The 27,977-nt window shown below is 40.7% G+C and overlaps 1 protein-coding gene and 1 pseudogene across 2 annotated transcripts in view; both read right to left on the reverse strand.

Annotated features, from left to right (window-relative positions):
* Positions 1–6,487: 6,487 nt before the first annotated feature.
* Positions 6,488–27,977, reverse strand: part of LOC136884256 (ankyrin repeat and SAM domain-containing protein 3-like) — a 37,482-nt gene continuing 15,992 nt past the window's right edge. Inside the window, exons 3-5 of one of the 2 annotated variants that reach the window (XM_068229876.1) lie at positions 26,838–27,031; positions 19,694–19,832; positions 6,488–6,795 (exon numbers count right to left, since the gene is read on the reverse strand). In XM_068229876.1, coding sequence (XP_068085977.1) covers positions 6,735–6,795; positions 19,694–19,832; positions 26,838–27,031 — 394 coding nt within the window. In that variant the 3' untranslated portion in view covers positions 6,488–6,734. Of the gene's footprint in view, positions 6,796–9,942; positions 10,440–19,693; positions 19,833–26,837; positions 27,032–27,977 lie in introns of those variants that run through there. The other variant, XM_068229877.1, reaches the window with a different exon arrangement.
* Positions 24,116–25,828, reverse strand: LOC136884378 (piggyBac transposable element-derived protein 4-like; annotated as a pseudogene).

Raw genomic sequence — 27,977 nt, forward strand, 5'->3', positions numbered from 1 at the left:
TGTTTATTACAAAACTAGCAGATCGTGATTTTTTATTACGTCTCGTGAACATACAATACAATAATCTACTGTCAACTGTTTCGTCATTATCTATATCAACTGTCAACATACAAAAGTAAAATTCTCTAATTTGTACATGGTCATAATCTTCAACAGTGGGTGTTATTCTACCACCCCCACGCCCAGGGGGATAAGCCAACTGAGACAGGTCAATGAAAGTAAATTTGTTCTAGACCAGTGGTGTTCAAAGGTTTTGGTTGGCGAACCCCCAAATTCTAATTGTTTTGTCTTCGTACACCTCAAGTACGAGTATACTGCGATTATACCAGAAATAACAAACAAATGGTTGTTGCCAAATAATATTAACTAGGCTATAAGGCATGAAAGAGTTGTGGCCGGGGATTTAAGGCCACTGCCCTGCTTGACACCACCGAGCTCGATAGCTGCAGTCGCTTAAGTGCGACCAGTATCCAGTATTCGGGAGATAGTGGGTTCGAACCCCACTGTCGGCAACCCTGAAGATGGTTTTCCGTGGTTTCCCATTTTCACAACAGGCAAATGCTGGGGCTGTACCTTAATTAAAGCCACGGCTGCTTCCTTCCCACTTCCAGCCCTTTCCTGTCCCATCGTCGCCATAAGACATATCTGTGTCGGTGCGACGTAAAGCCAATAGCTTCTCGACACCACGGGATTATCTACTGAAAATCCCACCCCAGCAACACCAGGAATCAAACCACGGCCGCCGAAATGACACAGCAATCAACTAAGCCGCTACACCACACTGTTCCGCAATAATAAAAATAATGTATTGTATATTTATATATTGTCGCTGGGCAAAGAAAATCTTGTAACTCCTTTGGAGTAAAGTTTACAAAAGAAGCCCAAAACTCAGTGGTCAGCGAACTGTTCTTGGCATTTTCATCGATAGCCCAATTATTTGACCATTGGAGTCTTCTGTTTCCTTCTCAAGCAATGCGGCAAGGCTTCAAGAGAGGTGGCCTCACCAGCTATGCTGAACAGGGGCCTTGTGGGGCGATGGGAAGATTGGAAGCGAGAGACAAGAGGGAAGGAAGCGGCCGTGGCCTTAAGTTAGGTACCATCCCGGCATTTGCCTGGAGGAGAAGTGGGAAACCACGCAAAACCACTTCCAAGGTGGTTGAGGTGGGAATCGAACCTACCTCTACTCATTTGACCTCCCGAGCTGTTCCAGCCCTGGTACCACTTTACAAATTTCGTGACAGAGCTTGGAATCGAGCCCGGACCTCCGGCAGTGGCGGCTAATTACGCTAACCACTACACTACACAGGCGGACAACGATACTATACACGAGTATAATTATTAATGCAACAATTACTATTTTGTATAATATATACTACTATGGAGACAATGAATGATATGAGTGGATTTTGATGAAAATTATAAAGTGCACTCCACGATGAGTAAGCTTTTTTATTTTTACTGAATTTCCCTTACAGAAAAGAACCCTATTTTACATGGTATATTAGGGTTATAAGCCTTTTTTTACACGCCTAGTCATTGGGAGGTAAAAACTGACATAGTTTAGAATGAATACTTCGGAAAGGGGACTCTTTGCTAATGAGCTGGCTCAACTCCTTTCTAAACGCCGGGCTGAGCGGCTCAGACGGTTGAGGCGCTGGCCTTCTGACCCCAACTTGGCAGGTTTGATCCTGGCTTAGTCCGGTGGTATTTGAAGGTGCTCAAACACGTCAGCCTCGTGTCGGTAGATTTACTGGCACGTAAAAGAACTCCTACGGGACTAAATTCTGGCATCTTGGCGTCTCCGAAAACCGTAAAAGTAGTACAGTAAAGTAATTTATCTTCCTAGTGGCTTTACGTCGCACCGACACAAATAGGTTTTATGGTGACGATGGAATAGGAAAGGCGTAGGAGTTGGAAAGAAGCGGCCGTGGCCTTAATTGAGGTACAGTCCCAGCATGTGCCTGGTGTGAAAATGGGAAACCACGGAAAACCATCTTCAGGGCTGCCGACGGTGGGATTCGAACCCACTATCTCCCGGATGCAAGCTCACAGTCGCGCGATCCTAACCGCACGGCCAACTCGCCCGGTTAAAGTAAATTATTATTATTATTATTATTATTTCTTCTGAAAACAGCCAGAAGCTACGATAAATTTGCCTATCCCTAGTGGTAGCATTTACTCGCATTTTATCCGTGCCAACGTAACCTACTATTCGGGACTGTGTGAAGACTCCTCAAGTTTCCCTCTCTGATCACATCCCCGGCCGCCCGTACGCATGTCGCCCACGCTCCCACAACTGAACTGGGCCACTCAATTTTTACAACCCTCTCTTCTCGGAAGCCGAGCATTCTCGGAAGACAGAGATGAGTTCTTTCCGCGAATTACGTTCCTCAGAAAGGGGGAAGTTACTCCCTCCATCGGAATGTGGTCCAGACGGAAAAGAAATCGTGAGTGATGCCTTACTGTGAAGGTCACAACTGATCATTGATGCCGACAGAGTGTAGACAGCGACGAAAACCATCAAGAAGTTGTGGTTACAGACAATAAAAATCACCGTAGATAAGCAGTTCCTTTCATTCATTAGCTGGGCCTAATCAATACCGCCTTGGCCCCTAGGCATGGCGAGAACACTCGTGTAACACTCATTCCTGATCTTCAGCCCGTCTCCATGGCTAAATAGTTAGCGTGCTGGCCTTTGGTCACAGGGGTCCCGGATTCGATTCCCGGCAGGGTCTGGAATTTTAACCTTCATTGGTTAATTTCGCTCGCACCGGGGCTGGTGTATGTCTCGTCTTAATCATAATTTCATCCTAAGCACGACGCGCAGGTCGCCTAAGAGCGTCAAATCAGAAGACCTGCACCTGACGAGCCGAACATGTCCTCGGACACTCCCGGCAGTAAAAGCCATACTTCATTTCATTTTCCTGGTATTGAATAATAATAATAATAATAATAATAATAATAATAATAATAATAATAATAATGTCCGACTCGTTGGATGACCGGTCAGCGTACTGGCCTTCGGTTCAGAGGGTCCCGGGTTCGATTCCCGGCCGGGTCGGGGATTTTAACCTTAATTGGTTAATTCCAATGGCACGGGGGCTGGGTGTATGTGTTATCTTCATCATAATTTCATCCTCATCACGACGCGCAGGTCGCCTACGGGGGTCAAATAGAAAGACCTGCATCTGGCGAGCCGAACCCGTCCTGGGATACCCCGGCACTAAAAGCCATACGACATTTCATTTCATAATAATAATAATAATAATAATAATAATAATAATAATAATAATAATAATAATTATTATTATTATTATTATTATTATTATTATTATTATTATTATTATTATTATTATGTCCGCTAGAAGAAACTCAGAAAGAATATCACGCACATCATAGTAGAGTCTGTAGTACAATAATAGCCAAGCATAAATTCCTGGAGAAAACTGGTAGGAAGTGTTCAATAGAAGCCAAACTGCAACACAGTGCATCCATGAAGAGATTTTGGGAAGATAAGGAGGCGAAAACCATCACGCCAAGGTACAAGTTCAAACGCGCTCTTTGAACGGACATAACAAGATAGAAGAAGAACACCCACCCGTGGTGTAATTGTTAGAGGCCCGGGTTCGATTCCCAGCTCTGCCACGAAATTTGAAAAGTGGTACGAGGGTTGGAACGGAATCCAATCAGCGTCGGGAGGTCAACTGAATAGAAGGGGGTTTCCAACTCAGCCATTCTCGAAGTGGTTTTCTGTGGTTTCTTTCTTCTCCTCCTCCTCCTCCAGGCAAATGCAGGGATAGTACCTAACTTAAGGCCACGGCCACTGTCTTCCCTCTTCCTTATCTATCCCTTACGATCGTCCTATCCTCCAGAAAAACCCTGCTCAACATAGGTGAGGCCACCTGGGCGAGGTGTTGGTCCTCCTCCCCAGTTGTATCCCTGACCAAATGTCTCACGCTGCGGGACACTGCCCTTGACGCGGTAGAGGTGGGATTCCTCTCCGAGTCCGAAGGAAAAACCAACCCTGGAGGGTAAACGGATTAAGAAAGAAAGAATTGATAATAATAAATATTTTCATGAACATAACGTGCGTTAGATACGGTAAAGCATAATTTATAAGTAGCTGTTGAGTTTCCGTCGTTGATTTTAATCCATCACCACTGATCTTCATTTAGACCTGTCGTCGTTTACTTTCTATTTTCTTAAATGATTTCAAGGACGTTGGAAATGTATGGAACATCTATTATTCTAATCTCTAATTCTTTGTCCTCACCGCCTACTCCAGTCATTCAACTGGGTCGGGAATGGAATGAATGAAGCCCCCATCTAGTGGAGAGGATAGGAATCGTGCCGGCTGCCAAAGCCTGTCGCATTCCTCTGGGGCAATGATTAATGACCAACAGATGAAATGAAAAAATATTGGAGTGTGTTGCTGGAATGAAAGATGACAGAGAAAACTGGAGCACCCGGAGAAAAACCTGCCCCGCCTCCGCTTTGTCCAGCACAACTCTTACATAGAGCGACTGGGATTTGAACCATGGAACGCAGCGGTGAGAGGCAGGCTAAATTCCTCGTCCTATAAATTAATATCTGGCCCAGTTTGTGCTCTTAAATTCCAAATGTATCTTGATATTAATATGGTGGCTACATTTTACAGCTGCACTCAAGCTTATTCATATACTAATGCCATTCTACACCATCTCTCCACTGACAGCTTGAAACAGTCTCCTTACGACCAAGTACCGCAGCCCAAAATTCGCAACGTTTTCACAACGCTACTCTTTTGTAGGGAATCACTCAGAACAAATAGCGCTGCTTTTCTGTGGATGTTTTCCAGTTCTCGTATCAAGCCACCCCATGAGAGGGGTGGGGTAGAATGTCACCCGTGGTATCCCATGCCTGTCGTAAGAGGCGACTAAAAGGACCCCAGGGGCTCTCAACTTGCGAGTGTAGGTTGGCGACCACAGTGCCCTGAGCTGAGTCCTGGCATTGCTACCACTTGCTTATGCCAGGCCCCTCACCTTCATGTAACCTATCCGACATCACTTGATCAACTCTGTTTTTTTTTTTTTGACCCAGACGGTATTAGGTTGCAAATACTAGGGAGTCTTTCATTGTATGCCCTTCATGGCCCTTGACTTCCTTTGGCCGATATATTCATTTTTTGATGTGTCGGACCCCTTCCATTTTTTCTCTCTGATTAGTGTTATATAAAGGATGGTTGCAAAGTTGTACTTCCTCTTAAAACAGTAATCACCACCACCACCACCTCCCATACACTAGAACTATACTCTAGTTAAGGGTCTGACCTCTCCTGTATATCCCAACTACACCCCTAAATACCCTCATATTCTTAACAATATGAAGAGATCTGTAACATTTATTTACAATCCCGTTAATTTGATTCCCTCCATGGCTAAATAGTTTAGCATGCTGGCCTTTGGTCCAGGGTGTCCTGGGTTAGATTCCCAGCTGGGACGAGGATTTTAACCTTCATTGGTTAATACCGATGGGTCAGGGGGCTAGATGAGTGCAGTCTTCACAAGTAGACTTCATCATTGGTAGGACCCCATTCACAGACACGTCGCCCATCAGGTGTCAACTCAAAAGCTCTACATCAGGCCTTTCCGAAGGCCATACGCCATATTAATGTGATTACCCCAATGAAGATATTACAGTGTACTTACACAGATCCCAGTTCTTTCTGTTTTGAGACAAATTTGAAATTTAAAGACGTATGTAATATTTTCTAGTGTTCGAAAAAGAAATTTAGAAGTGTCGGTACATTTTCCTAAGTTTTATTTGCACGGTAGCACCCCCGTGGTCAGCGCTCCTGGTTGATAATGTGAAAAATTTTTGTGTACCAAAACCGATAGAACGCAAATAGAACAAAAGTTTCTTAATGGACTACTTACCTCCAGCGCTCCTTCCTTTCTTTTCAGTTATTATCTCTTTTTTTAATATTTCTTCTCCCTCTTCATTGGGGATAGAGAGAGAAAAAATAAAGAAGGGATAAGTCACTTCAAAAAATGAAGTAACGGAAAAAATGCGAGGGCCACGAAGGGCGTCAAAATGAAAGACTTCCCAAGACTCAAGTGCTCTAATACCATTGGGGTTGGAAAAGAACATGAGTTGAGCAAGGGAGGTCGGACAGGATAGATGAAAGTAAGGAGCCTGGTACAAGTAAGTGGAAGCATTGCCAGGACTCAGCTAAGTGCCTCATGGTCGCCAACCCACGCCCCCCAAGTCGAGAGCACCCGGGGCCCCTTTTATTCGCCTCTTACTGCAGGCAGGGGATACCTTGCGTGTATTCATCTGCGTCCCCCCCACCCACAGGGGGTTCAAATTAATTGTCAGCATGTACAACCCTTTAACGGAGATATACCCGGTTCACGTTGTTTTCAGCCACCCTGTATATGGATGGCTGTCTCAGTCAAGAAACTAATTAACAGAGGACAATGGCTAGGGAGAAAGGAGAGCCGATGAATACAAGAAAATTGAGTCAAATGCTTTAACCAAAGTTATTACATTTACAACTCAATTCAAGTTTATTTCAGATAAATTATTACAGTATTGGAAAAAAATTACAAATGTCAATTTCTTTTTTTTCAAGATTACACTGTTGAAATTTAATTATAAGGCTTCTAATATCAAAGGAATGTTAAAAATAGAATATGCACTATATAATATGTTCAAAATTTAGTAAAATATATATATTTTAAAATTATGTGAATTCATTTTGTAGTTCTCCATGTATCAATTGCTTTAGCCATGACCTTTCTGGGACCAACCTTACTGCAAAGAAAGACAAAAGTAAACTGAAAAGTTTCCATATTTGCTAATGGTAGTATTAGAAAGAAACAAACTAGTGTTAAATCAAGTCACAGAGAGACAGGAATACAAACTTCTCTACAACCACTCCTGCTCTGTCCAAACAAGCTAAAACATAGATATCACAACTTAAAAACATTGCAACCAAAACTGGCCTCAGAATATCATTCGAAAAGACAGAAATTACGTTCCAAAAACCGACATCACTGAAAGAAATGAGCATAAATGGTAATAAGGTCAAAATTGTTACCCAGTTCAAAAACTCTGGAGATGTAATAACAAACAAACAAAAAACTAAACACTGTTGACCGAAATAAGAACAAACAAGCTGGCCAGCCCACAAAAATTAACCTATCCATTTACACAAAACAGAAAAAACAGTTTAAGAGATCTCCCAGAATAAGGATGTAACCAAGCAATTTTTGAAAGCGAGATTTCAGTGGAAATAGAGTGTATCATGACGTCTCTATGAGGTCGCGTCATCTTATGTCTTACATTTGAACTTCAAGCTTGTTTAGAGCCAGCAGGACTTTGCCCTCTGTGGTGTAAGGATGGAACATCAGTGCTTGTGTTGGTTCATCACCCACTGTAATAGATCGTTAAAATAAAGGCCATAGATGAAATCACATCTATATTTTCTTGACATTTTTATTGTTATTATTTGCTATCATTTGTGTTCCAAGTGCATGTATGCATGTACAGGATTTCCCTTGTTATGTACAGACATACGTCGTACTTGCAGATTGATTTCCACTGCATCACTTCCAATTCGTACATTATTTTTATAACAATAAAATATTGTTTTTAATAGATGAACTCATCTGTACACATGCATATGCAACTGGTTCAAGTAGTGTATAGGTACCATGAGATAAACCTGGGGATAATAAAACCAGTTGCCACATATGCAGCAGAGATCCTCTTTCACCTGAATGAACAATCAAAGACCAACAGACTCCACAATATTGAAAGAATTGCAAGAAGCTGCATCAACAAAAAATACCAGAAAGACAAACAGTGGTGGATAGTACCCAACAGAGTCGTGTACGGAGAGCTGGAAGTCTATGCATAAGAGGAGGCTGGGATTCTTTGGACACATCAGAACGCCAGATGTGAGACTTCAGAAACAACTGGTACAGTATAATCTTGACTCAAAAAGTACCACAACAAGCTGAAGATAGGTCACAGAAATAAGGGACAATCTGAAGGAAATTGGCCTTCACAAGCATCTCCTGCACACTCACGAGAAAGAAACTCGCAACACGAATATTTTCAACACCAGAAAGGGCACGAAGATTGGAACACATGAAAAAAGTACTGGGAAGACTGCAAAGCCCGAACAGTTCCTTTGAAGAGACACGGACAATAGACAGACTAAAGTGGTCTTATGTGGTCTTAAAAGGAGAAGAAGAAGAGAAACAGGAACTAGAAAAGAAGTGTAATGATAGGTCAGAGGAGGAGGCAGGACAACATAATGTTAAGACAAGAACAACCTCCATTTTGTCACACACTGCTATTTTCCAACAGATAGGCTCTCTCCCCATCAGTCTCAGTTTTTCTACACCCATCTCTTCTCAGTCTCAGACGAGCTCGTTTCTGCTTCTCAGCTACATCAGGAGGGCGGGCATCAACACTCATTAAAGAGACATCTTGAAAGATCTTCAGCCTTCATGTGCAATGAGTGTAGGATAGAAGAAAGCCAGATAGATATGAGAAAAGGGAATGTAAGGGAAGGGTAAATACTGTACATCTGCTCGTAAGTCCTGTTTCTTCATACGAGGTAGGGGATGAGGTGAGATGAAATGTACGGCCTGTTTTTACAGCTGGATGCCCTTCATGTTGCCAGCCTCAGTTGAAGAGCTAATAAAGATGAAATAAATGATGGCAAATGAGATTGGGTAAGGAGATGGAAGGAGCTATGAATAGGAAGTGGCCCAGCACTTGTCCGGAAGTGAAAATGGGAAACCACAGAACACCATTTTCAGGACAACTGATGGTCGGGTTCAAACGATCACTTCCCCCGAATGCAGATCCATAGGTGTGGCCACTCTGCTCAGTTAAGATATAAGTAATAAACAATTAGAAAGTATTCAAACTATTAGAATGTAGTGTTTCTATTGCTCCTTCTCCCTGCACTGACCTGGCATTGTGTGCATCCTACTGAGTGTTCCATTTCACTCAAGGAAACATAGATCATAATGGGATGAACTTAACATTTTCTAAACCACAAATTCCCTAACTTTAAGCCATGGTTTGTAACTAGGGTTGCAAAGAGTTTAAGAGCGCAATACAGGATATGTTTGACCCCTTCCATACTCCAGAGCAAGCATGTCTGGAAAAATCCCTGATCAAGACTTTAAAAGTTAATTGAGCAAAACTGCCAATGTACAATCAACCCAATTTTACATGAGAAAAAGATTTATTAGAACTCCGTAACTAGAGGAGATATATGCATGAATTTTTTTTCTACCCTTAAACATTCTAAAATGCAGCATAACCTAACATCCACGACTTTTGAGCACTGACGTTATTAAAATTGCAGATACCGGGTGAGTTGGCCATGCGGTTAGGAGCGCGCAGCTGCGAGCTCGCATCCGGGAGATAGTGGGTTCGAACCCCACTGTCGGCAGCCCTGAAGATGGTTTTTAGTGGTTTCCCATTTTCACACCAGGCTGTACCTTAATTAAGGCCACGGCTGCTTCCTTGTCATTCCTAGGCCTTTCCTGTCCCATCATTGCCATAAAACCTATCTGTGCCGGTGCGACGTAAAGCAAAAAAATAAAATTGAAGATTGACAAGTTTGCAACTAACAGGTCGAGATTTCCACTTCTGCATGCAAAATTCTTAGGAAATTGGCATAACTGCAAGTGAAATAACAGAAAATCATGATCAAATATTTCAATGTATATTAACGGTGCTTATTCACATAAACGGAACATCTAAACCATCAAATCATTGGTTTCTACAAAAACTTCCTCTTCCTCATTCTCTGTCGCATCATTCCCCATTGTTTTCAGCAAATCTGTCTAAAACTCGACGTTGTCAAATGTTTTCCACTGATTGCTATAATGTTGTAGTCAAGAATTTGTCAGCGTCTTGCAGTTTCAAAGCATTCATTTTAACACCTCTCAATTACACTGGGATTAATCATTCTTATACAACCTGTGACAATAAAGTTTGATGAATAGTCCTGTACTATCAAAATAGATGAACAAGGCATGATAGTGACCTTACCGTCCTTCGAAATAGTCCCCTCCCATAACTATGCACTGCTGAGATCGGCGATGCATTTCCTGGAAACTTTGCAAGAAGGCTTCCCTTGGGATGGTGTTCAAAGGCATCGTTACATTTCGTTGGATGTCAGGAATATAGGCAAATCTCTTTCCTGCAGTTCATCCGCTATCACGCGCACAGTGAATCGCCAATCATTCGTGATTAATGTCCTCACCTTCTCAATGTTGTCGTCTTCCGCTACGCGGGGTTGTCAGAAACACCTTCCCGGCCTCCTCGAAAATGGGCAAACCACTCGTGCAGACACTTCAAGGACAGTGCTTGATCTTCATAAACAGGTACCAGCAGCGCATGCGTTTCTTTTGGTGTCTTGCAACCTTAAAACAAAACTGTACATTGATCTTTTATTCGTTCATGTTCCTGTTCGCAGTTCAGAACCAACGTACTAACACGCACTGTGTCAAACAGGTCTTACACGGCACACACACGATGCTCAAAACCTGCTGCTACGCAGGTGCAGCGTAGCGTGTCACCAGTGTTGCCGGATCGACTGTTCTGACTTCATTCACCGAACTTTATTGTCACAGGTTATATTTTTGCCCGTTTTAAAAATACTAGAAGAAAACACTTGGTAACATTAACATTAAATTTGTCTTGAACGTTCATCACGTGACGTCTAGCTCACTTGTCATTGGCCAACATGGAGACTGCGATTCCTGCTACTGAAAGCTACATGCCAAGTTTACAACTAACCGTGATGTTTAACCTTATATTTGAGGAGGATTTTGTTATGCAATTCAACAATTTTTCCATATGTGGCATTTAACTCACAGAATGCTATCCATGCTTTAACTTGATTGAGAAACGTTAGCAAATACTTTCTCCTAATTATCAGAGTCCTGTGTTATGAGCCTGCACAAGACTCAGTTATAAATCTTTTCCTTACTCTTTCTTAGTCACTGACACTGCTGGTCAGTTTGCTTGGCCACGAAAGATATTTCGCAAATTTACCCATATGAACGAAAAAATGTGTAATGTTTTTAATATTGTCACTTGCAGATTTTGATCAGTCTGACAAAAAATACACTTAAAATTCATTGAATAATTACAATAATGTAAAAATTCTTGAAAACTATATATTGACTTAAAACCTTCTTGAAAGACAAAATAATGACCAATCATCCCAAATCTGAAAGTTTGTTAAAAATCATTGATTTTTTTGTACAATCTACTTTAAGTTGAACCGACGCAGATATTTCTTATAGCAATGATGGGATAGGAGAGGGCTAGAAGTGGGAAGGAAGCAGCCATTAACTAAGGTACAGCCCCAGCATTTGCCTGGTGTGAAAATGGGAAACCATGGAATATCATCTTCAGAACTGCCAGCGGTGGGATTCAAACACATTTTCCGAAAAGATTAGGAAAACAATTGATACAGAATCCACCACCTGGATGAGAACTCCAACTGCAGATCAGTGGGATTCTTATTTATTTCGTGGCATCGAGTGCCAGGAGAGTCCGAGGACATTTTCGGCCCGTCTGCTGCACCTGGGCGACCCGCACATCTGGGGGAGAGATGATGACGTAGGAAGAGGGCGAAACCCAGTGCCAGCATATAGCCTACTCTTGCCAAATAAAGCCAGCGTGTCTGGTCAGGGCTTAACGTCCAAATCCAACAGACGAATCACCACCAACAGCGGGTAATCCAGGCTTTTGGCGTACAATTTAGTGATTAGGAATTGTATACCACCACCTCTCCTACCCTGCCGGGCAACATTCTGATGGCGACATTTTTTTCAACCAATGGGACTCAAAGCGGCTAACCACAGCGTCAGACCATAGAAGCTTGATGCCTTAACGATCACTACCACCAGGCAGGCAGATAAGTGGTGACTGATTGAACAAAGGAAATATTGCAATATCATGACTCTGTTTCTTCCCGTAACTTGTCAGTTTGAAAGTATGGGGTGGCTACCACAAGCTAAGCTTCTACTTGTACTTGTCTCTTCCCTTCAAACAATCACCATATCTCTCCCCCCCCCTCACAGTCCCAATCCATGCACTTTCAATTGTCCTCAGCCCATGCGAGATAATTTCAGTGTCCAAACTTCCTTCCTGTCTCAAATCCTTATTCATAGAATTGTAGATTCCATCACACACTCTCTCTCTTTCCCTAGGATGTTAACGTAAATAACTTAAGCCACTGAAGATTTTCAAAATTTGTTTTTCCACTTTCAGTTATCAAAGGACTCTAATCGAACTTTCAACACTTTTCTAGAGGCAACATCTGCTGAGATAATGGTACTATACTACCATACTAACTACAAGGTTTCTTCTAGCATTAGAGATGTAGGCATTACAAATTCAGATGCGATATCATTTTCAAACTATGTTAAGTACTTCTTGAGACAAATGTTTCCATGTTAAATGGGGTGAGAGTGGGTCCACCTATATTCAATATGTGAATATCAATAAAATACATATATACAAATAATTTGAATGTTTAATGCAATATTGTGAGAAACCGTAATACTAACGCAATATACTACATCAAAAGAAAGGTCTCCATATCAGGATTACTAGGAAAATAGTATTTATTTCACTAAGTTGATAATTTGTGTTAAATAGTTATTTATTCAAATAATATGATGATCTATGTAACTTGTCTCCACTGATCTTTCTATGCCAGCCCGATAGAGGGCTCTGTAAAATCAAGTCAGAAATGTTTTTTTTCTTTCGAAGCTCCAGAAGGCTGCTCCAAGTTTAGTATACATGGTTAGAAGCAGTCGCTGCTGCATGGACAGGAATTGCAACTTTGTATTACCAGATGGTACGACAATTTACAAAACTTTTGGTTTCTCTGTTCCAGTAACAGAAAGTTCACTTTCGTGCATTAAATGGAACAGCTCAGAAGCAGATTATTATTGATGGTTCACGGAGTGGGTTAATGTAGTCACGTCCTAGTTCGTGAACCATGAGCAACGGGCTGAGTGGCCTAATAAGTGGTCTGAGAATCGGGACACCAGTTGCTATGGAATGGGAGTGGGCATCTCGGACATATTCTGAGTCGTGGCCCTCCGTGTGCTCAGGCGGCTAGGACTATACAATCCACCGGTGGTCCATAACCCGTTAGAGGAGAGATCCTCACTTGGACTATGTGCAAGTAGGGTAGCATCCTGCTTCATGAATTTACCGCGCTCAGAACACTTTAAGCAAGCCCCCGATCTATGGGAGTAACGGAGTCCCACTCCCATTTGACAGGCGAGGGACTCCTTGGAAACAACTTGCCGAACGAAATGGAATTCGATGGGGAGCTATCAATATTAATGGGGCTTATGGAAGAAAGAAAGTAGAACTGGCTGAGTCAGCAAAGAGGATGAATCTAGATCAGGGCCGTCGAGTGGTATGTAGGCGCCCAAGGCAAGGCTTAAACCGGCGCCCCCCACCCCCGGTAAATTTCGTAATTATGTTCGTTCCAGTTTTGGTTCGGGGGGGATGATACCCTAGCTCTTTAGAGCCACTCCATTATCCACCACCTATGGACCCGCCGTGTTGCGGACTGGAAAAACAGGCAGCTATAATAAATAACAGCATCACGGACCACCCACCCTCCACTACATATCTGATATACATATACCAAGCCTTGATTTATTTATATACAAAATACGGTCTTTGATTTTTCATTATTTGTTCTTGTTATTGTCTGTATACAAACTTCAAACATTGAAAGGCATTCACGTGGCTTTTGCATTAAGAAATGTTGTCAGAATATCTCTAAAGTCTAAGGTTTTTGCGGTGTCATTTTCTATTGCTAAAATAGTGAGAGTTCAGCCTTTCCTGTGCCATTGTAGAGCGCAAATAAGTTTTAATAAGCTTACTAAAGCTTCGTTCGGCGCTAGCAACTGTAACGCACAGAAGAATAATAACGTAAATGAGTGAATGATGTGGGTAGATTTGGCAGTTGTACGAATTACGATGAGAATTGTCTCAGTGTATTCACCATGTGAGGGTGCAGATGAGGATGAAGTTGACAAGTTTTATGAAGCATTGAGTAACATCGTTGTCAGGGTCAACAGCAAGGATAGAATAGTGCTAATGGGCTATTTCAATATGAGAGTTGGAAATAGAACTGAGGGGTATGAAAGGGTGATTGGTAAATGTGGAGAAGATATGGAAGCTAATGGGAATGGGAAGCGTTTGCTGGACTTCTGGGCTAGTATGGGTTTAGCAGTTACGAATATATTTTTCAAGCATAAGGCTATTCACCGCTACACTGGGTGGCTAGGGGTACCAGATCCATAATAGACTATATCTTAACCAACTTCGAATTCAGGAAATCTGTTAGGAATGTACGAGTTTTCCGGGGATTTTTCGATGATACAGACCACTATCTGATCTGCAGTGAACTAAGTATCTCTAGGCCTAGGGTAGAGAAAGTGAAATCTGTCTGCAAACGAATAAGGGTAGCAAATCTCCAGGACGAGGAAATTGGACAGAAGTACATGGATATGATTAGTGAGAAGTTTCGAACAGTAGACAGTAAGCAGGGAATGGGTGGCATACAGGGATGCTGTAGTAGAAACAGCAATGGAATGCGTAGGGACAACTGTGTGTAAGGAAGGGAAAAGGCGAACATCTTGGTGGAATGATGAAGTGAGAGCAGCCTGTAAACGTAAAAAGAAGGCTTATCAGAAATGGCTCCAAACAAGGGCTGAGGCAGACAGGGATTTGTATGTAGATGAAAGCAACAGAGCAAAACAAATAGTTGTTGAATCCAAAAAGAAGTCATGTTAAGATTTTGGTAATAATCTGGAAAGGCTAGGTCAAGCAGCAGGGAAACCTTACTGGACAGTAATAAAGAATCTTAGGAAGGGAGGGAAAAAGGAAATGAACAGTGTTTTGAGTAATTCAGGTGAACTCATAATAGATAGAAGGGAATCACTGGAGAGGTGGAGGGAATCTTTTGAACAGCTTCTCAACGTAAAAGGAAATCTTCCTGATGGTGTTGTAAGCAGCCAAGCTCATGGGGAGGAGGAAAATGGTGTTGGTGAAATTATGCTTGAGGAAGTAGAAAGGATGGTAAATAAACTCTATTGTCATAAAGAAGCAGGAATAGATGAAATTAGACCTGAAATGGTGAAGTCTAGTGGGAAGGCAGGAATGAAATGGCTTCAGAGAGTACAGTAGTAAGATTATCATGGAGTGTTGGTAAGTGTTGTGTTGTATACAAGAATCACGATATACAAAGCACAACATAAAAGTTTATTAGTTTGTAAATATTCACACAGTATATACAAAAATGAACGAAATTTGACTTGCTGCTTGAAGTGCTGTACACGTTAAATAATAACATAAACTAGTTGACTGACTGTCTGAGAAATATGTACAATGATATCTATCTTGATGAGATAGGATATCCGAAGGAATGAATGTTTGTGATAGCTGATGACTATCTATGGTTTGGAGAATTATAAAGAGAACTTGGAGTAAAGTTCGTGGTAGCAGAATGCTAGGCAGGATGTATGTCGGTGATACGGGAGGCAGGATAACTTGAGGCGAAGATTTCCTGAGGTGAGACCTCCCGTACAGAATTAGTCCACCTGTTCAGTACACTTTTTTAAGAGGGTACTTCCGTGTCCGACGTACGGTGTAGTCTCATCGCTGGACACTGTGGAGTGCCTGGAGTGGAGAAGACGTCGCACAGTTTATACACGCTGGCTGACGTCACACGATTACATCAGCGCGCTGCAGTCCACACCTCGTGGTATCTAGAAGAGTCAACGCGAGGCGGGTTGCGGAGCTTGCAGGCGGCGGAGGACACACACAACAGTAAGGTACCTTCAGACTGGACAAATGCAGAAAATGCACCTAACTATAAGCAAGGGTACAGGAAGAACTGCAACAACTATCGAGGTATCTCATTGATTAGTGTACCACGCAAAGTATTCACTGGCATCTTGGAAGGGAGGGTGCTATCGATAGTTGAGAGGAAGTTGGATGAAAACCAGCGTGGTTTCAGACTACAGAGAGGCTGTCAGGATCAGATTTTCAGTATGCGAACAATGCTACGAGAGGATACGAGAGGATACGAGAGGAATTGGCCTTTGCTGGCAAGATGAAGTGTTTACAGTGCACTATGTCTTCTGGTATGGGCTAGAATAAAATTGTTACTTTCATTGACCTGTCTCAGTCTTATACTTGGCTTTGACAATACGAAAGTGGCTGAGGTATGAGTGACGCTAGTAATGCCATTCCTTATGCAGCCAGTCCCTGCTATGAATGGTGTGAAAATGTCGCTCATAGGGTCAGGTGGTGCACACATTTCAGTGGGCTTGGCAGACTGATGTGCAATAGCAACTTCTGGCTCAGTGAAGAAAGCAACGGGAAACTACCTCACTCCTCATTTCCCCAGTACGCCTCTTCAGTGACACCTAGGCCATCTATGACAGCTAATGGTGAACCTGTTGAGGATCCAATCAGCGTTCGGGCTGAATACCCAACATACAACATACATACACGAGAGGAATAAGCAGTTGTGTTTATGTTTCGTAGATCTAGAGAAAGCATATGACAGGGTACCGAGGGAAAAGATGTTCGCCATACTGGGGGACTATGGAATTAAAGGTAGATTATGAAAATCAATCAAAGGCATTTATGTTGACAATTGGGCTTCAGTGAGAATTGATGGTAGAATGAGTTCTTGGTTCAGGGTACTTACAGGGGTTAGACAAGGCTGGAATCTTTCACCTGTGCTGTTTGTAGTTTACATGGATCATCTGCTGAAAGGTATAAAATGTCAGGGAGGGATTCAGTTAGGTGGAAATGTAGTAAGCAGTCTGGCCTATGCTGACGACTTGGTCTTAATGGCAGACTGTGCCGAAAGCCTGCAGTCTAATATCTTGGAACTTGAAAATAGGTGCAATGAGTATGGTATGAAAATTAGCCTTTCAAAGACTAAATTGATGTCAGTAGGTAAGAAATTCAACAGAATTGAATGTCAGATTGGTGATACAAAGCTGGAACAGGTCGATAATTTCTAGTATTTAGGTTGTGTGTTCTCCAAGGATGGTAATATAGTAAGTGAGATTGAATCAAAGCTAATGCAGTGAGCTCGCAGTTGCGATCAACAGTATTCTGTAAGAAGGAAGTCAGCTCCCAGACAAAACTATCTTTACATCGGTCTGTTTTCAGACCAACTTTGCTTTACGGGAGCGAAAGCTGGGTGGACTCAGGATATCTTATTCATAAGTTAGAAGGAACAGACATGAAAGTAGCAAGAATGATTGCCGGTACAAACAGGAGGGAGGAATGGCAGAAGGGTACTCCAAATGAGGAGATAAAGGCTAAGTTAGGAATGAACTAGATGGATGAATCTGTACGCATAAACTGGCTTCGGTGGTGGGGTCATGTGAGGCGGATGGAGGAGGATAGGTTACCTAGGAGAATAATGGACTCTGTTATGGAGGGTAAGAGAAGCAGAGGGAGAACAAGACGACGATGGTTAGACTCAGTTTCTAGTGATTTAAAGATAAGAGGTATAGAACTACATGAGGCCACAGCACTAGTTGCAAATAGAGGATTGTGGCGAAATTTAGTAAATTCACAGAGGCTTGCAGACTGAATGCTGAAAGGCATAACAGTATTTAATGATAATGCATGTATGTTATTGTTATTGATGAAGCTTTGATGATTCCTGTAAATTGTATTCATCACTTACTAATGGACATCATGAAGTGTGAAAAAGAAATGTGTGGTAAAATTGTCATATTTGGGGGAGATTTTTGCGAAGTTCTTTCTGTCGTAGGTATTCAAAGCTAGTTAAGCCATGTATCTGGCATGTTAAATTATGATAAAAAATAAAAAGTATTGCACTTTAAGACAAATATGCGTACAAAGCCTTCCGAATAGGAATTTGCGGCATGACTACTACAACTAGGAAATAATGAATTTAAAAGTGAAATAGAATATGATATAAGAGTTCCCAATGACTTAAGAAGTAATAATTCATTGGCAAGTCACATTTTTGCAATTGTATACACTTTTATTTTTCAAGTTATTATAACAGAGTAAGTTCACCTAATCCCAGTAAGTTTTACGGAATGCAGCAGTGTGGACAGATGATGAATCTGACACAGATTTTGAAAGCAGCATACCTGTAGAATACCTACACTCTGTTGTACCACCTGGAATGTATCCACATGTATCAAAATTGAAAGCTGGTTCAATTGTAATACTTTTAAGAAATATGATGTGGCCTTTGGTTTAATAAATGGAGTGTGTTTGATAGAGAACTGTATACAGAAAATTATAAAATCTGATATCATTACAGGTGCTTCCAAGAAACAGGGAATTTATCTACCTAGGATTGATTTGGTGTCTACTGACATTAACCTACCTTTCAAAATTTAAAAGGAGGCAGTTCCCGTTACATCTTGCCTTTGCAATGACCATTAACAAAGCACAGCGTCAACGAGAGATGTCAAGATGTCCCCACATGCAGAGAAAGGAAAATTAACAGTTATTTTGGAACTGTTCCAGACTCTGAACTCTTCTTAAAATGAAGAGTACGCCACAACATCCTCTTCTGAAACGAATGTGTTCCATATCGCTTGCACTGCACTGGGATTGGTCTACTGTTCGAGATCCTCGCAAGCGCCAATGGTTCGCAGATTGTTCTGGATCTGGGAGAACATGAGCGCTGTTTCTCTACACTGTTTACTGTGTTTCTTGAAACTACAGTAGTCATTGGGTGCAATGAGCAGCAGTGTGCACTAAGGGACCAGGGAAGAGAGCCATAATATGAGTATGTAAGAGGTGCGTGTCTTCGTAAGGATTATGGCAGATAGCAAATTTGTGGTGAGTATCCATGACATGATTATATTAATCTTGGTTCCTTTTAGTTTTTGCTGTGTTTAATCACATTTATCATCAACCACCACTATTTTTACCGTGGTTTACGGCGTTTTGTGCTGTGCTATCTACAGCAATTTGTAAATTACTGGTATTAGAATATATCCTAACTATTAGAATGTATAAATACCATCAGACGAATAAACATAACTATGTGAGAAGCTTATGTCACTCAATGCAGATTTCTTAGTTCTCAGATTCAGCTTCACCTAGCAAGTCTCCTTAACTAATCACGTCATCAGCTAACTATTCGCTCTGAATTCCTGCGATCCTACTCATATTGCACCTAGTATTCTCTTCATAAGGAGAGGTACCAGTTTACCTTGTTTAGGTTCAACTATTGTAAAGCACATCCAATTAAAACAAACCATGAAACTCGCAATGAGGGAACAATTTTGGAATTAGCATACACGAACACTATGTTTGTTGATATTTTCTAATTCCCCCACCTCCTAAACTCCGGACTGTTATTTGGAACTGTTACGTGGAACATAGTAATTTTACAGAACAGGAGCAACCGGAACTGTTCCATCGCTACCCAATGCCCATCCTTGTCATGAAGCAAATACCTCCATGCTCCACCGTTATCATGGTTATCCTAATATGTGATCCAACTTATATTCCTAATCTTTCTATATACCTTTTACTCTTCAGTACTGTTTGGTATTAACTTCAGCTATCCGCTACACTTCTACTGGTTGCAGAACATGTTCATACTTACTCAACTCCAAGCTCCTTGAGATCTGCTTCGGACAGCGAGAGGAAGACTTCAAGATCGACACCTTGGTCTCTCAAGCGAGGCCAGTATTTCTCATACCCAATGAATGCAAGGAGTTCTCGCAGACTGTTTGGTTTCTTCCCTGGAAAACAAAATAATGTAGCAAGTAGAATCAGCTCAGAGTTGCTTTTCTGCTCTTCTCTTGATTATATTTATTATTGGTTATGGATGGATATTGTTGACAACTTCCAGTATTTAAGTAGTATTCTGTCATTGGACAATACCATACATCAAGAGATTAGCAACAGAATACATAAAGCTTCTAAATTCTATCACGCTGTACGTCAAATAATTTGGGATGAAATATTTCCGTTAGTTTCCAAGATCAGCTTGTACAAAATATATCTAGTACCTACTGTATATTAATGTATGGCCAGGAAGCAGCAACACTTACTGGACCAACAAAGAGTCGTCTTCAGGCAACAGAAATGAAGTTCCTCCATTCTTGTCTACGAAAAACAAAAATGGATAAAATAAGGAATGTGGATATCCAACTACAGCTTGGATTGGAAAGAAGCTTGCTGGACACTCTAGAAGTGAAGAGATTGCAATGGTATGAACACATGAAAAGAATGGTCCCTCACAGGACTCCTCGAACATACTTTGACCACAACGTTCCTGGGAAGAGACCAAGAGGAAGACCTCGTGATGTTTGGGAAAAACAGATAATGAAGGACCTTGAAATTAGAGATGTGAACTGGCGTCGCAGCATCTGTGGATGGATAGGACAAACTGGAGGAGGCTCGTACACAACCGCACCTGGCTTAATGGAACGAAGAAATGATGATGATAATGATGATGATTACTAGGGTCTGTGAATGTTCTCAGCCAGTTACCTCATGTAACCATGATGACATTTACATGGCAATACTACTTGCTGCCTTTCCTCCACCTACAACGGCTGAGGTAAAAGTAGTAGCAATATTGATAGAATGCAATACTTAATGAACTAACAAATACAACTGCAGTCACCTGCAAAGTCTAATACCTTATGTCAAATGTTGGGAAATTGTTTAGGACCACTGGCAAGGTGTTCTCTGTTGATGACAGGGACAGAGTGCCCTACTGCACAACTATCAATATTATCTCCATATGATTCTATTTATTGCACAAACTCGATTTTTGTGCAATAATATTGTACGTCTATAGGCAGCTAACAATATATTGTACAATCCATTTTGTGCAATAATATTGCACGTCTATGGGCCCCTTAAGACCATTCCATTGCAGCCATTGCTGCCATTGCAGCATACGGGAGTGCACTAAGCGACATCCCGAAAGAAGCTTGGACTGAAACGTTTTCTAAGTGGTTTCAGAGAATGGAAAAATGTATATGTGCTAATGGAGAGTATTTTGAAAAGCTGTAATTGATGTTTCGCAAATAAAATTTTTTTCTCCCACTCTGCTAAAAACTCTCGGCATAGCCCTCGTATGACATAGGTGGTTGATTCTTGATATTAAAATATATTACAATAAACCACAAACCTTTCTCCAATAAAACACAACAAACCAAAATTCACAAATTTCACATTCACCAACCCAAAAATCCATCAAATTACCAATCCTTTAAAAAAACATGAGGTAAAAATTGCTTACACCATACAGAATATAAATCGAAATGTATTTTTTAATCATAACTCAAGTCAATTCAACTAATAATAAATATTCAAGCTCAGGGATATATAGACTCAGATGCTTTGTATGTAATGTATCTTATGTTGGCCAAAGTGGCCGCTGTTTCCCAACTAGATATGCAGAACATTATAACGCCCAAAAACATAATAAGTTCTCTGTGATGAGTAACCACACGAAGGGGACAGGCCACAAATTTACTACAATAGATCGGGATTTACAAATCTTAAAAAGAATTGCAAAAGGTAAGCTCATGACGGAATATGAAAACTTATACATCTTCCTAGATCAACAACTTAAAGACAAAAACTTAAATGAAGGAATAGATAACGAAAGTTCTCTTTATGAACAGATTCCAATTCTAGAACAAAAACCATTCCTTCAGAATAGTGAAAATATTTAGCACCAAGTCAGCAAACACTCCCACACACACCACCCCTCTCCCCTTCTCCCACTGCTGGCAACTCCCCCTCACGCGCAACGAATAAGCCCTTAGCCACGCCTTCTCAAGCTCAACCCCCTCCACCAAGACTCCACAAATACAACACGCGAAGTAAGAGCTCGGCGACAGCCAGTTGCCCTAAAGCTCTCAACAAAAGTTAACATTGCAGCGGTCGAAGAGGCAAGTGTCAACACTTTTCATTTAACTTCCACTATTTAACTCCCTAATTCCAATTATGATTCTTCATTGAATTTTCAAAATAACTCTTTCATTACAGAATTTCAACACTCACTTGGCTACCCACTGACTGACAACAACTTTTACTACAACAACGTTCCCTTTCGACTAGCACGCTCACATCTACATAAACTCCAATATAGCCTATGACACGAGCATTCTAATTAATATTTTAACAAAAAGGAACCACGCCATATGAAAATTCTTCAAAATTTATAAGCATTTAAATGAAAATCAATAATTATCAACTTCAAAAACCAAGGACTATTACCAATGCTCAACTTTCAAGTTTTTAACAACAATGCCATTTGACAATCAATTGGAATCTGATACCGTATATCTTTTAATATCAAGAATCAACCACCTATGTCATAATTCTCAAATAACTGTCATGCTTTTAGACTGAAATATTAACACAAATATTAAGTAATAGGATACTACATTTTAGATTGTAATAGTTGTTTAATCCATTTTACAAGACATATTTACTTTTTAATAGTAAGCTATTCATAAGTAATTTCCAATCCGGTACCTAATCTATTCCTAAGGTAAAATGTGGCTGATGCCTACTATTGATAGGCAAAACATGTATCATCCAATGTATTAATTTTATGTTAACAATTTTGATAAGGACAAAGTCCTAATTTTTAAGATTGTATTGTATTGTATTGTATTGAATAGGTGGGTAAGGAAAAATATACTAGTGTTATTTAATAACAGTATGTTCCGAGCTGTGAGTAGGGAGATGGCGTGGAATGACATCAGTAGACGGATAAGTTTGAGTGGTGTCTTTAAAAGTAGGAAAGATCACAATATGAAGATAAAGTTGAAATTCAAGAGGACAAATTGGGGCAAATATTCATTTATAGGAAGGGGAGTCAGGGATTGGAATAACTTACCAACGGGGATGTTCAATAAATTTCCAATTACTTTGCAATGATTTAAGAAAAGGTTAGGAAAACAACAGATAGGGAATCTGCCACTTGGGAGAATGTCCTAAATGCAGATCAGTAGTGATTGATTGATGGTCATCGGCTCCTAATGGTACGAAATGGGGCAATGAAAATTTTAAAGTCAAATTCATCCACTGACCAGAATTCAAAATGTGATGATGAAGAATGAACAGATGAATATGAATTTAAAATAATCACAGGATCCGACTCACAATAATGAAAGTTAAAAATAATTCCAAAATCAATCCACTGGCTAGAATTCATAAGGACGACAGTGAAAAATAATTATGAACTTAAAACAATCAGTGGATCCGAGCTGCAATGCCCCACTTTCCCAGAAACTATCTTACTGACTAAGGGACAGCTTCCAAAGCACATTCCTGAGTCGATGATACTTGTCTAAAGGGGTCCAAAATCCACGTCAACGGCCTCTCTTAACCCTTTCGCTTTCAAGCTCTCAGCTGATGGATGTGTGAAAACTGACAGCCATATTTAGCACACTATGCATACACTTCTTTTAAAATTGCATTGAAGGCACACCAATGAAGATATCAACATGAAAGTTGGCACACTTATAGAATATACATCACTTAGTATCACTGCATGTAAGTCATTTCCCTAAACCAAAAGCGTTTAATGTTAAAAAATAATAAATATAGAAGCAAAGTTATAAATTTCAGATTTTGAAAGTTTGGAAGTAATTCTAGGAAATAGTATTCACAATCCGAGTTTGTTATTCATGTCAGTAGGAAGGCTATATTATTGTTTACTATCATGGTAAATATCACGATTCTATGTCCATTACATCCAAGGATAGATTAAAATGTTTAAAGTGATGTAACACTGAAAAATGTCAGCCATTTTTGCATAAAACACACATTTCTTAAATCGGATATAAAAGACTCACCAATGAAGATATTACCATGCAATTCAGTTGACCTATAGAAAATGAATCACTTATTATCACTGATAATGTGTTGGACATCTATACCATCTTGTTTGAATGTGAAAAAAGTAAAAATATTGGAAAACCTAAATTTCATTAGGAAATTAATTTTAACCAAATTTTCTCAATTGATTCTGTCTGTAGGCCCTATTAACACTTTAAAAACTGTTTGTTCCTGAGACCATATTTTCTCAGTTATGTAATGTGATGTACCACTGACCTATTAACACTTGTGTTTTGGGTAACACACTCCGTGTAGTCCCTTGCTACACCTCGTACAAATGGTTCTGGATCTCCGCTTCCTCCCCTCTGAAGTACAGACACAGCACCTGGACTCTCTCCTATCAGGCAGTTTTCTCACACCTGGTGGCCCTCTAGGATCATTCGCTGAAGCATTCTTTGTTTGCAACCACTCACCCCCTAAATGTTCAATGATCTCTACAATAAAGCGTAGCCTAGATTTCAGTTTTCCTTGACCTCTTGCATGTTCTTTATATAGAATGTAAGAATTGAGGACCATTCTGGCGATGATATTAAATGCCACCTTTTTCCAATATCGAACAATTCTGCGCTCATCTAGGTAGGCATACATCATATCAGAGGTATCAATGCCCCCCATGAATCTATTGTAGCTGTGGATCACTTCCGGTTTTTTCACAAGCTTTACGGTGTTCCCCCTCTTAATTTCTACTTCCTTAGAGTTAGCTGTTGCCTTACTGGAGAGAAGAATAACAGGTGCCCTTTGTGATTTCTTTTCCCTGTAGGCACAGGCCAAGACAGGCCCAGAACGACAATACAAAGTTTCACCTATTCCAAACTTCCTTTTACAACTCTTAGGCAGATACTTTCTTGAAACTTGAAAAGGTCCTTTACAAGTGGAACAGACATAAAAAAATTGTCCACAAACACATGGTGTCCTTTCTGTAAGTAGTTCCCTAATTTCAATAGTCTCATGACCACAGTGTACCCCAGTCCGCACTTAGCAATATTGTCCTTGTCTTCTTGAGACCTGGCTCCGCGGTAGGTGAAGAATCCCAAGCAGTAGTTTGAAACTGAATCACAGAGCATCCAGAATTTTATTCCCCATCTATGATGATGTTTATTGGGCAGATATTGCATTAGGCATGTCCTGTTCTTTGTCCCCACCCGACTTTCATCAATACTCAGTTCCTCGTGAGGAGTGTAGTGGTGCCGAAATATGTTATTGGCATGGTCAAGTAAAGGCTGAAATAGAATACAGGGATCATACGTTAGATCACCTGGTGGAGCACACTTTTCACTGTTCACTAAATGAAAAAAACCTGAAAATATGTTGAAACCTATGGAATGAAAACATGTTTGCAAACCATGGAGTTGACTGGGATGAGAAGGTTGACCAGTATGAGGCACTGGTAGTTTTCCTGTTTATCCCCATATTCAGAATGCAAGCCAGAAAACCTCTCATCTCAATTAGGGTTACGCCCTTCCATTTACGAAGTTGTGGAGATAGCTTGTCCTTATTTTTGTTCAGGAATTAATGGGCATAGCGATTGGTTTCTGAGACCATCAGATTTAAAAGAAAGGAGGTAAAAAACAAATTGAAATATGAAATAGGAGCAGAATTTGATGGTGGCTTATGCTTAGGTCCTGTCACTTCCTGATACTGATGAGGGAGTGGGATGGGCTGTTCCGGGGCTAAGATATCGCGATAATCTTCGTCCTACAAATCTCTATCCACACTAACATCACTGTCTGGAGGTGCTGGGATTATTATCATCATCATCATCGTCTACACTTTCCGATTCGGACAGAGAAATATCACCATCACTTGAATAATTGGCAAGATATTCAGTGGTATCATCGTCAGCTAAATGAACTCTCTTCGCCATGTCGCGTGCGATAAATAACTAGGCCTAACCTAAATGAACTATATCTTACACTTCACTATCACTATGCACCTAATTACCTACGAAAACTATTTCAATAATGAACTAACAAGTAAACTAAATATATTGCCTACGATACAGCCTAATTTCACTATATAATCACGAATGAAAACAGAGAGAAATGAACGCAAGATTGCCGCCAACCACGATGTAAACAAGACACGGAACTCCAGTGAGCACATATTTCAGACCTCAAGAATAACGATAAATACTGTTAGCCGGCAGTTCCTGCGGAGTATAACGTGAGATAAAACTGTACTCTTCTTATTCCGTGCAAAAAAAATGCTATTTGGCGCGTAAATAATGAAATAATTATAATAAAGGCGGGTAACGACGGATCGTTACCCTGACAGTTTTCGCAGGACCCGTGGGTACCGATAGATCGTTACCTTGAAAGCCAAAGGGTTAATGGTACTTATCGCTAGCCATGGTATTTTTCATGTAGCGGTACTAATCATGAGTAACGAAGACTTACTGTGTTCCTCACATTCTGGTACTACTCACAGGTAATGTAATACACACAGGTAACACAGACCAATGGTGTTTCTCACATGGTGGGTACTAATCACAGGCACTGTAAACCCACAGTAAACCACTCTCTGCTGCTACTAATCACAAACCTATTGAGTACCAAACATAGTGGTACTACTCGCAAGTAAAGGCAACCCATGGTATTACCCACGTGATGTTACTAATCACAAATAGTTTCATGGTCCTTATTAAATCATCCCTTCGTCGACTTTTTTAGTCGCCTCTTATGACAGAGGATACCGTAGGTTCCTTGACAAGGCATAAGCCCAAAAAGTCTATACCATGTCTACAAAAAAACTTTGATGCAGGGACACGTGACCATGTATGCTCAAGGTGGAATCGCCCCTGGTAAAATGTAACTGGTGTCCTCAGAGAGTGTCCATGTAAAGGCATCTGTCTGGGTACTTTTCACCGTACTTACTTGAGATGCAGGTTATTTTCCGCAGCAGCTCAGCTACAGGCTGGTTCTGGCTGTTCTCGGCTATGGACAATGCTGTCTCCTCGTACCAAGAAGTCGCGTAGGGATCGGCTCCATGTCTCAACAGTCTTTCGATAACAGAGATTCTTGCACTTTTGGCAGCCAACATCAGAATGGTGCGTCCAGTTGATGGTTCCCTGTCAGAAGCATACTTACTGTAAGGCACTGAATGAGGCACAAAGCACTTTCAACTAAATAAATGTTCATTCTTAGGCCCATTGCATCAATATTTCAAAGACCCTGCCCCGGTCCACTATTAACACACTGGTGACTGGCCTCGAGAATTCTTGCTTTTATGGACCTCATGTTTCCTTGATCACTGCTACAATCTGCTGACGAAATTATAATTTTTTTAACGTTGTAGTCGTGGAATATTGTGTAAGGTAACTATCACTCCATCGTCTACTTTTCTTAAACCTTCATAACAAAAATAACATCAGAAATGTCAAGCTTCAGTGGAGTTTCAGTGCAGCTGTCAACATGGTGTAGCACATGCAGCTGCTAGCAGATACGGATATTTGTGATGAATTATGTGCAGACCGGTTATCAGAAGTACTGGTACCTAGAGACACTGAATTAGACATTTCTAATTATGTGAGAGATGCTGACAATGATTTTGGTCCTTCTATGTCAGATCGTAGACAACAATCTTGTGTGTTGGAATACAGTAGTGACTGAGACACACAAAAGTAGAGTATAGATAGCACGAGTGATACGCAGTTGGTATAGATACAGTCAGCGGTTTCTTGAAAGATAATTCTGTTTGTAATTTAGAAGTTGGAGGTCATTATTATCTAGAATACTTTTCCCATTACACGAGTTTGAGTACAGCACTCTAATTTTGTCCTTGCAGGTTCAAACTATCTGGTCATCAGGGTTAACAGACCCGGTCATCAATATGTTAAGAAGATCAAGCAGCAGACATGGTTATACCTCATACTGACAGTAGTACATCAAGGAAAATGTCAATATAATAAGAATTACTTTTAGAACTAATGAATTTGCAACATATGGAGCAATACAAGATGTACATTTTTAAACTACTTCAGCACATTTTTAACTGTGTGTCTTGATCACATATTT

This window comes from Anabrus simplex, chromosome 12, assembly GCF_040414725.1.
Source record: "Anabrus simplex isolate iqAnaSimp1 chromosome 12, ASM4041472v1, whole genome shotgun sequence".
Taxonomy (NCBI): Eukaryota; Metazoa; Arthropoda; class Insecta; order Orthoptera; family Tettigoniidae; genus Anabrus; species Anabrus simplex.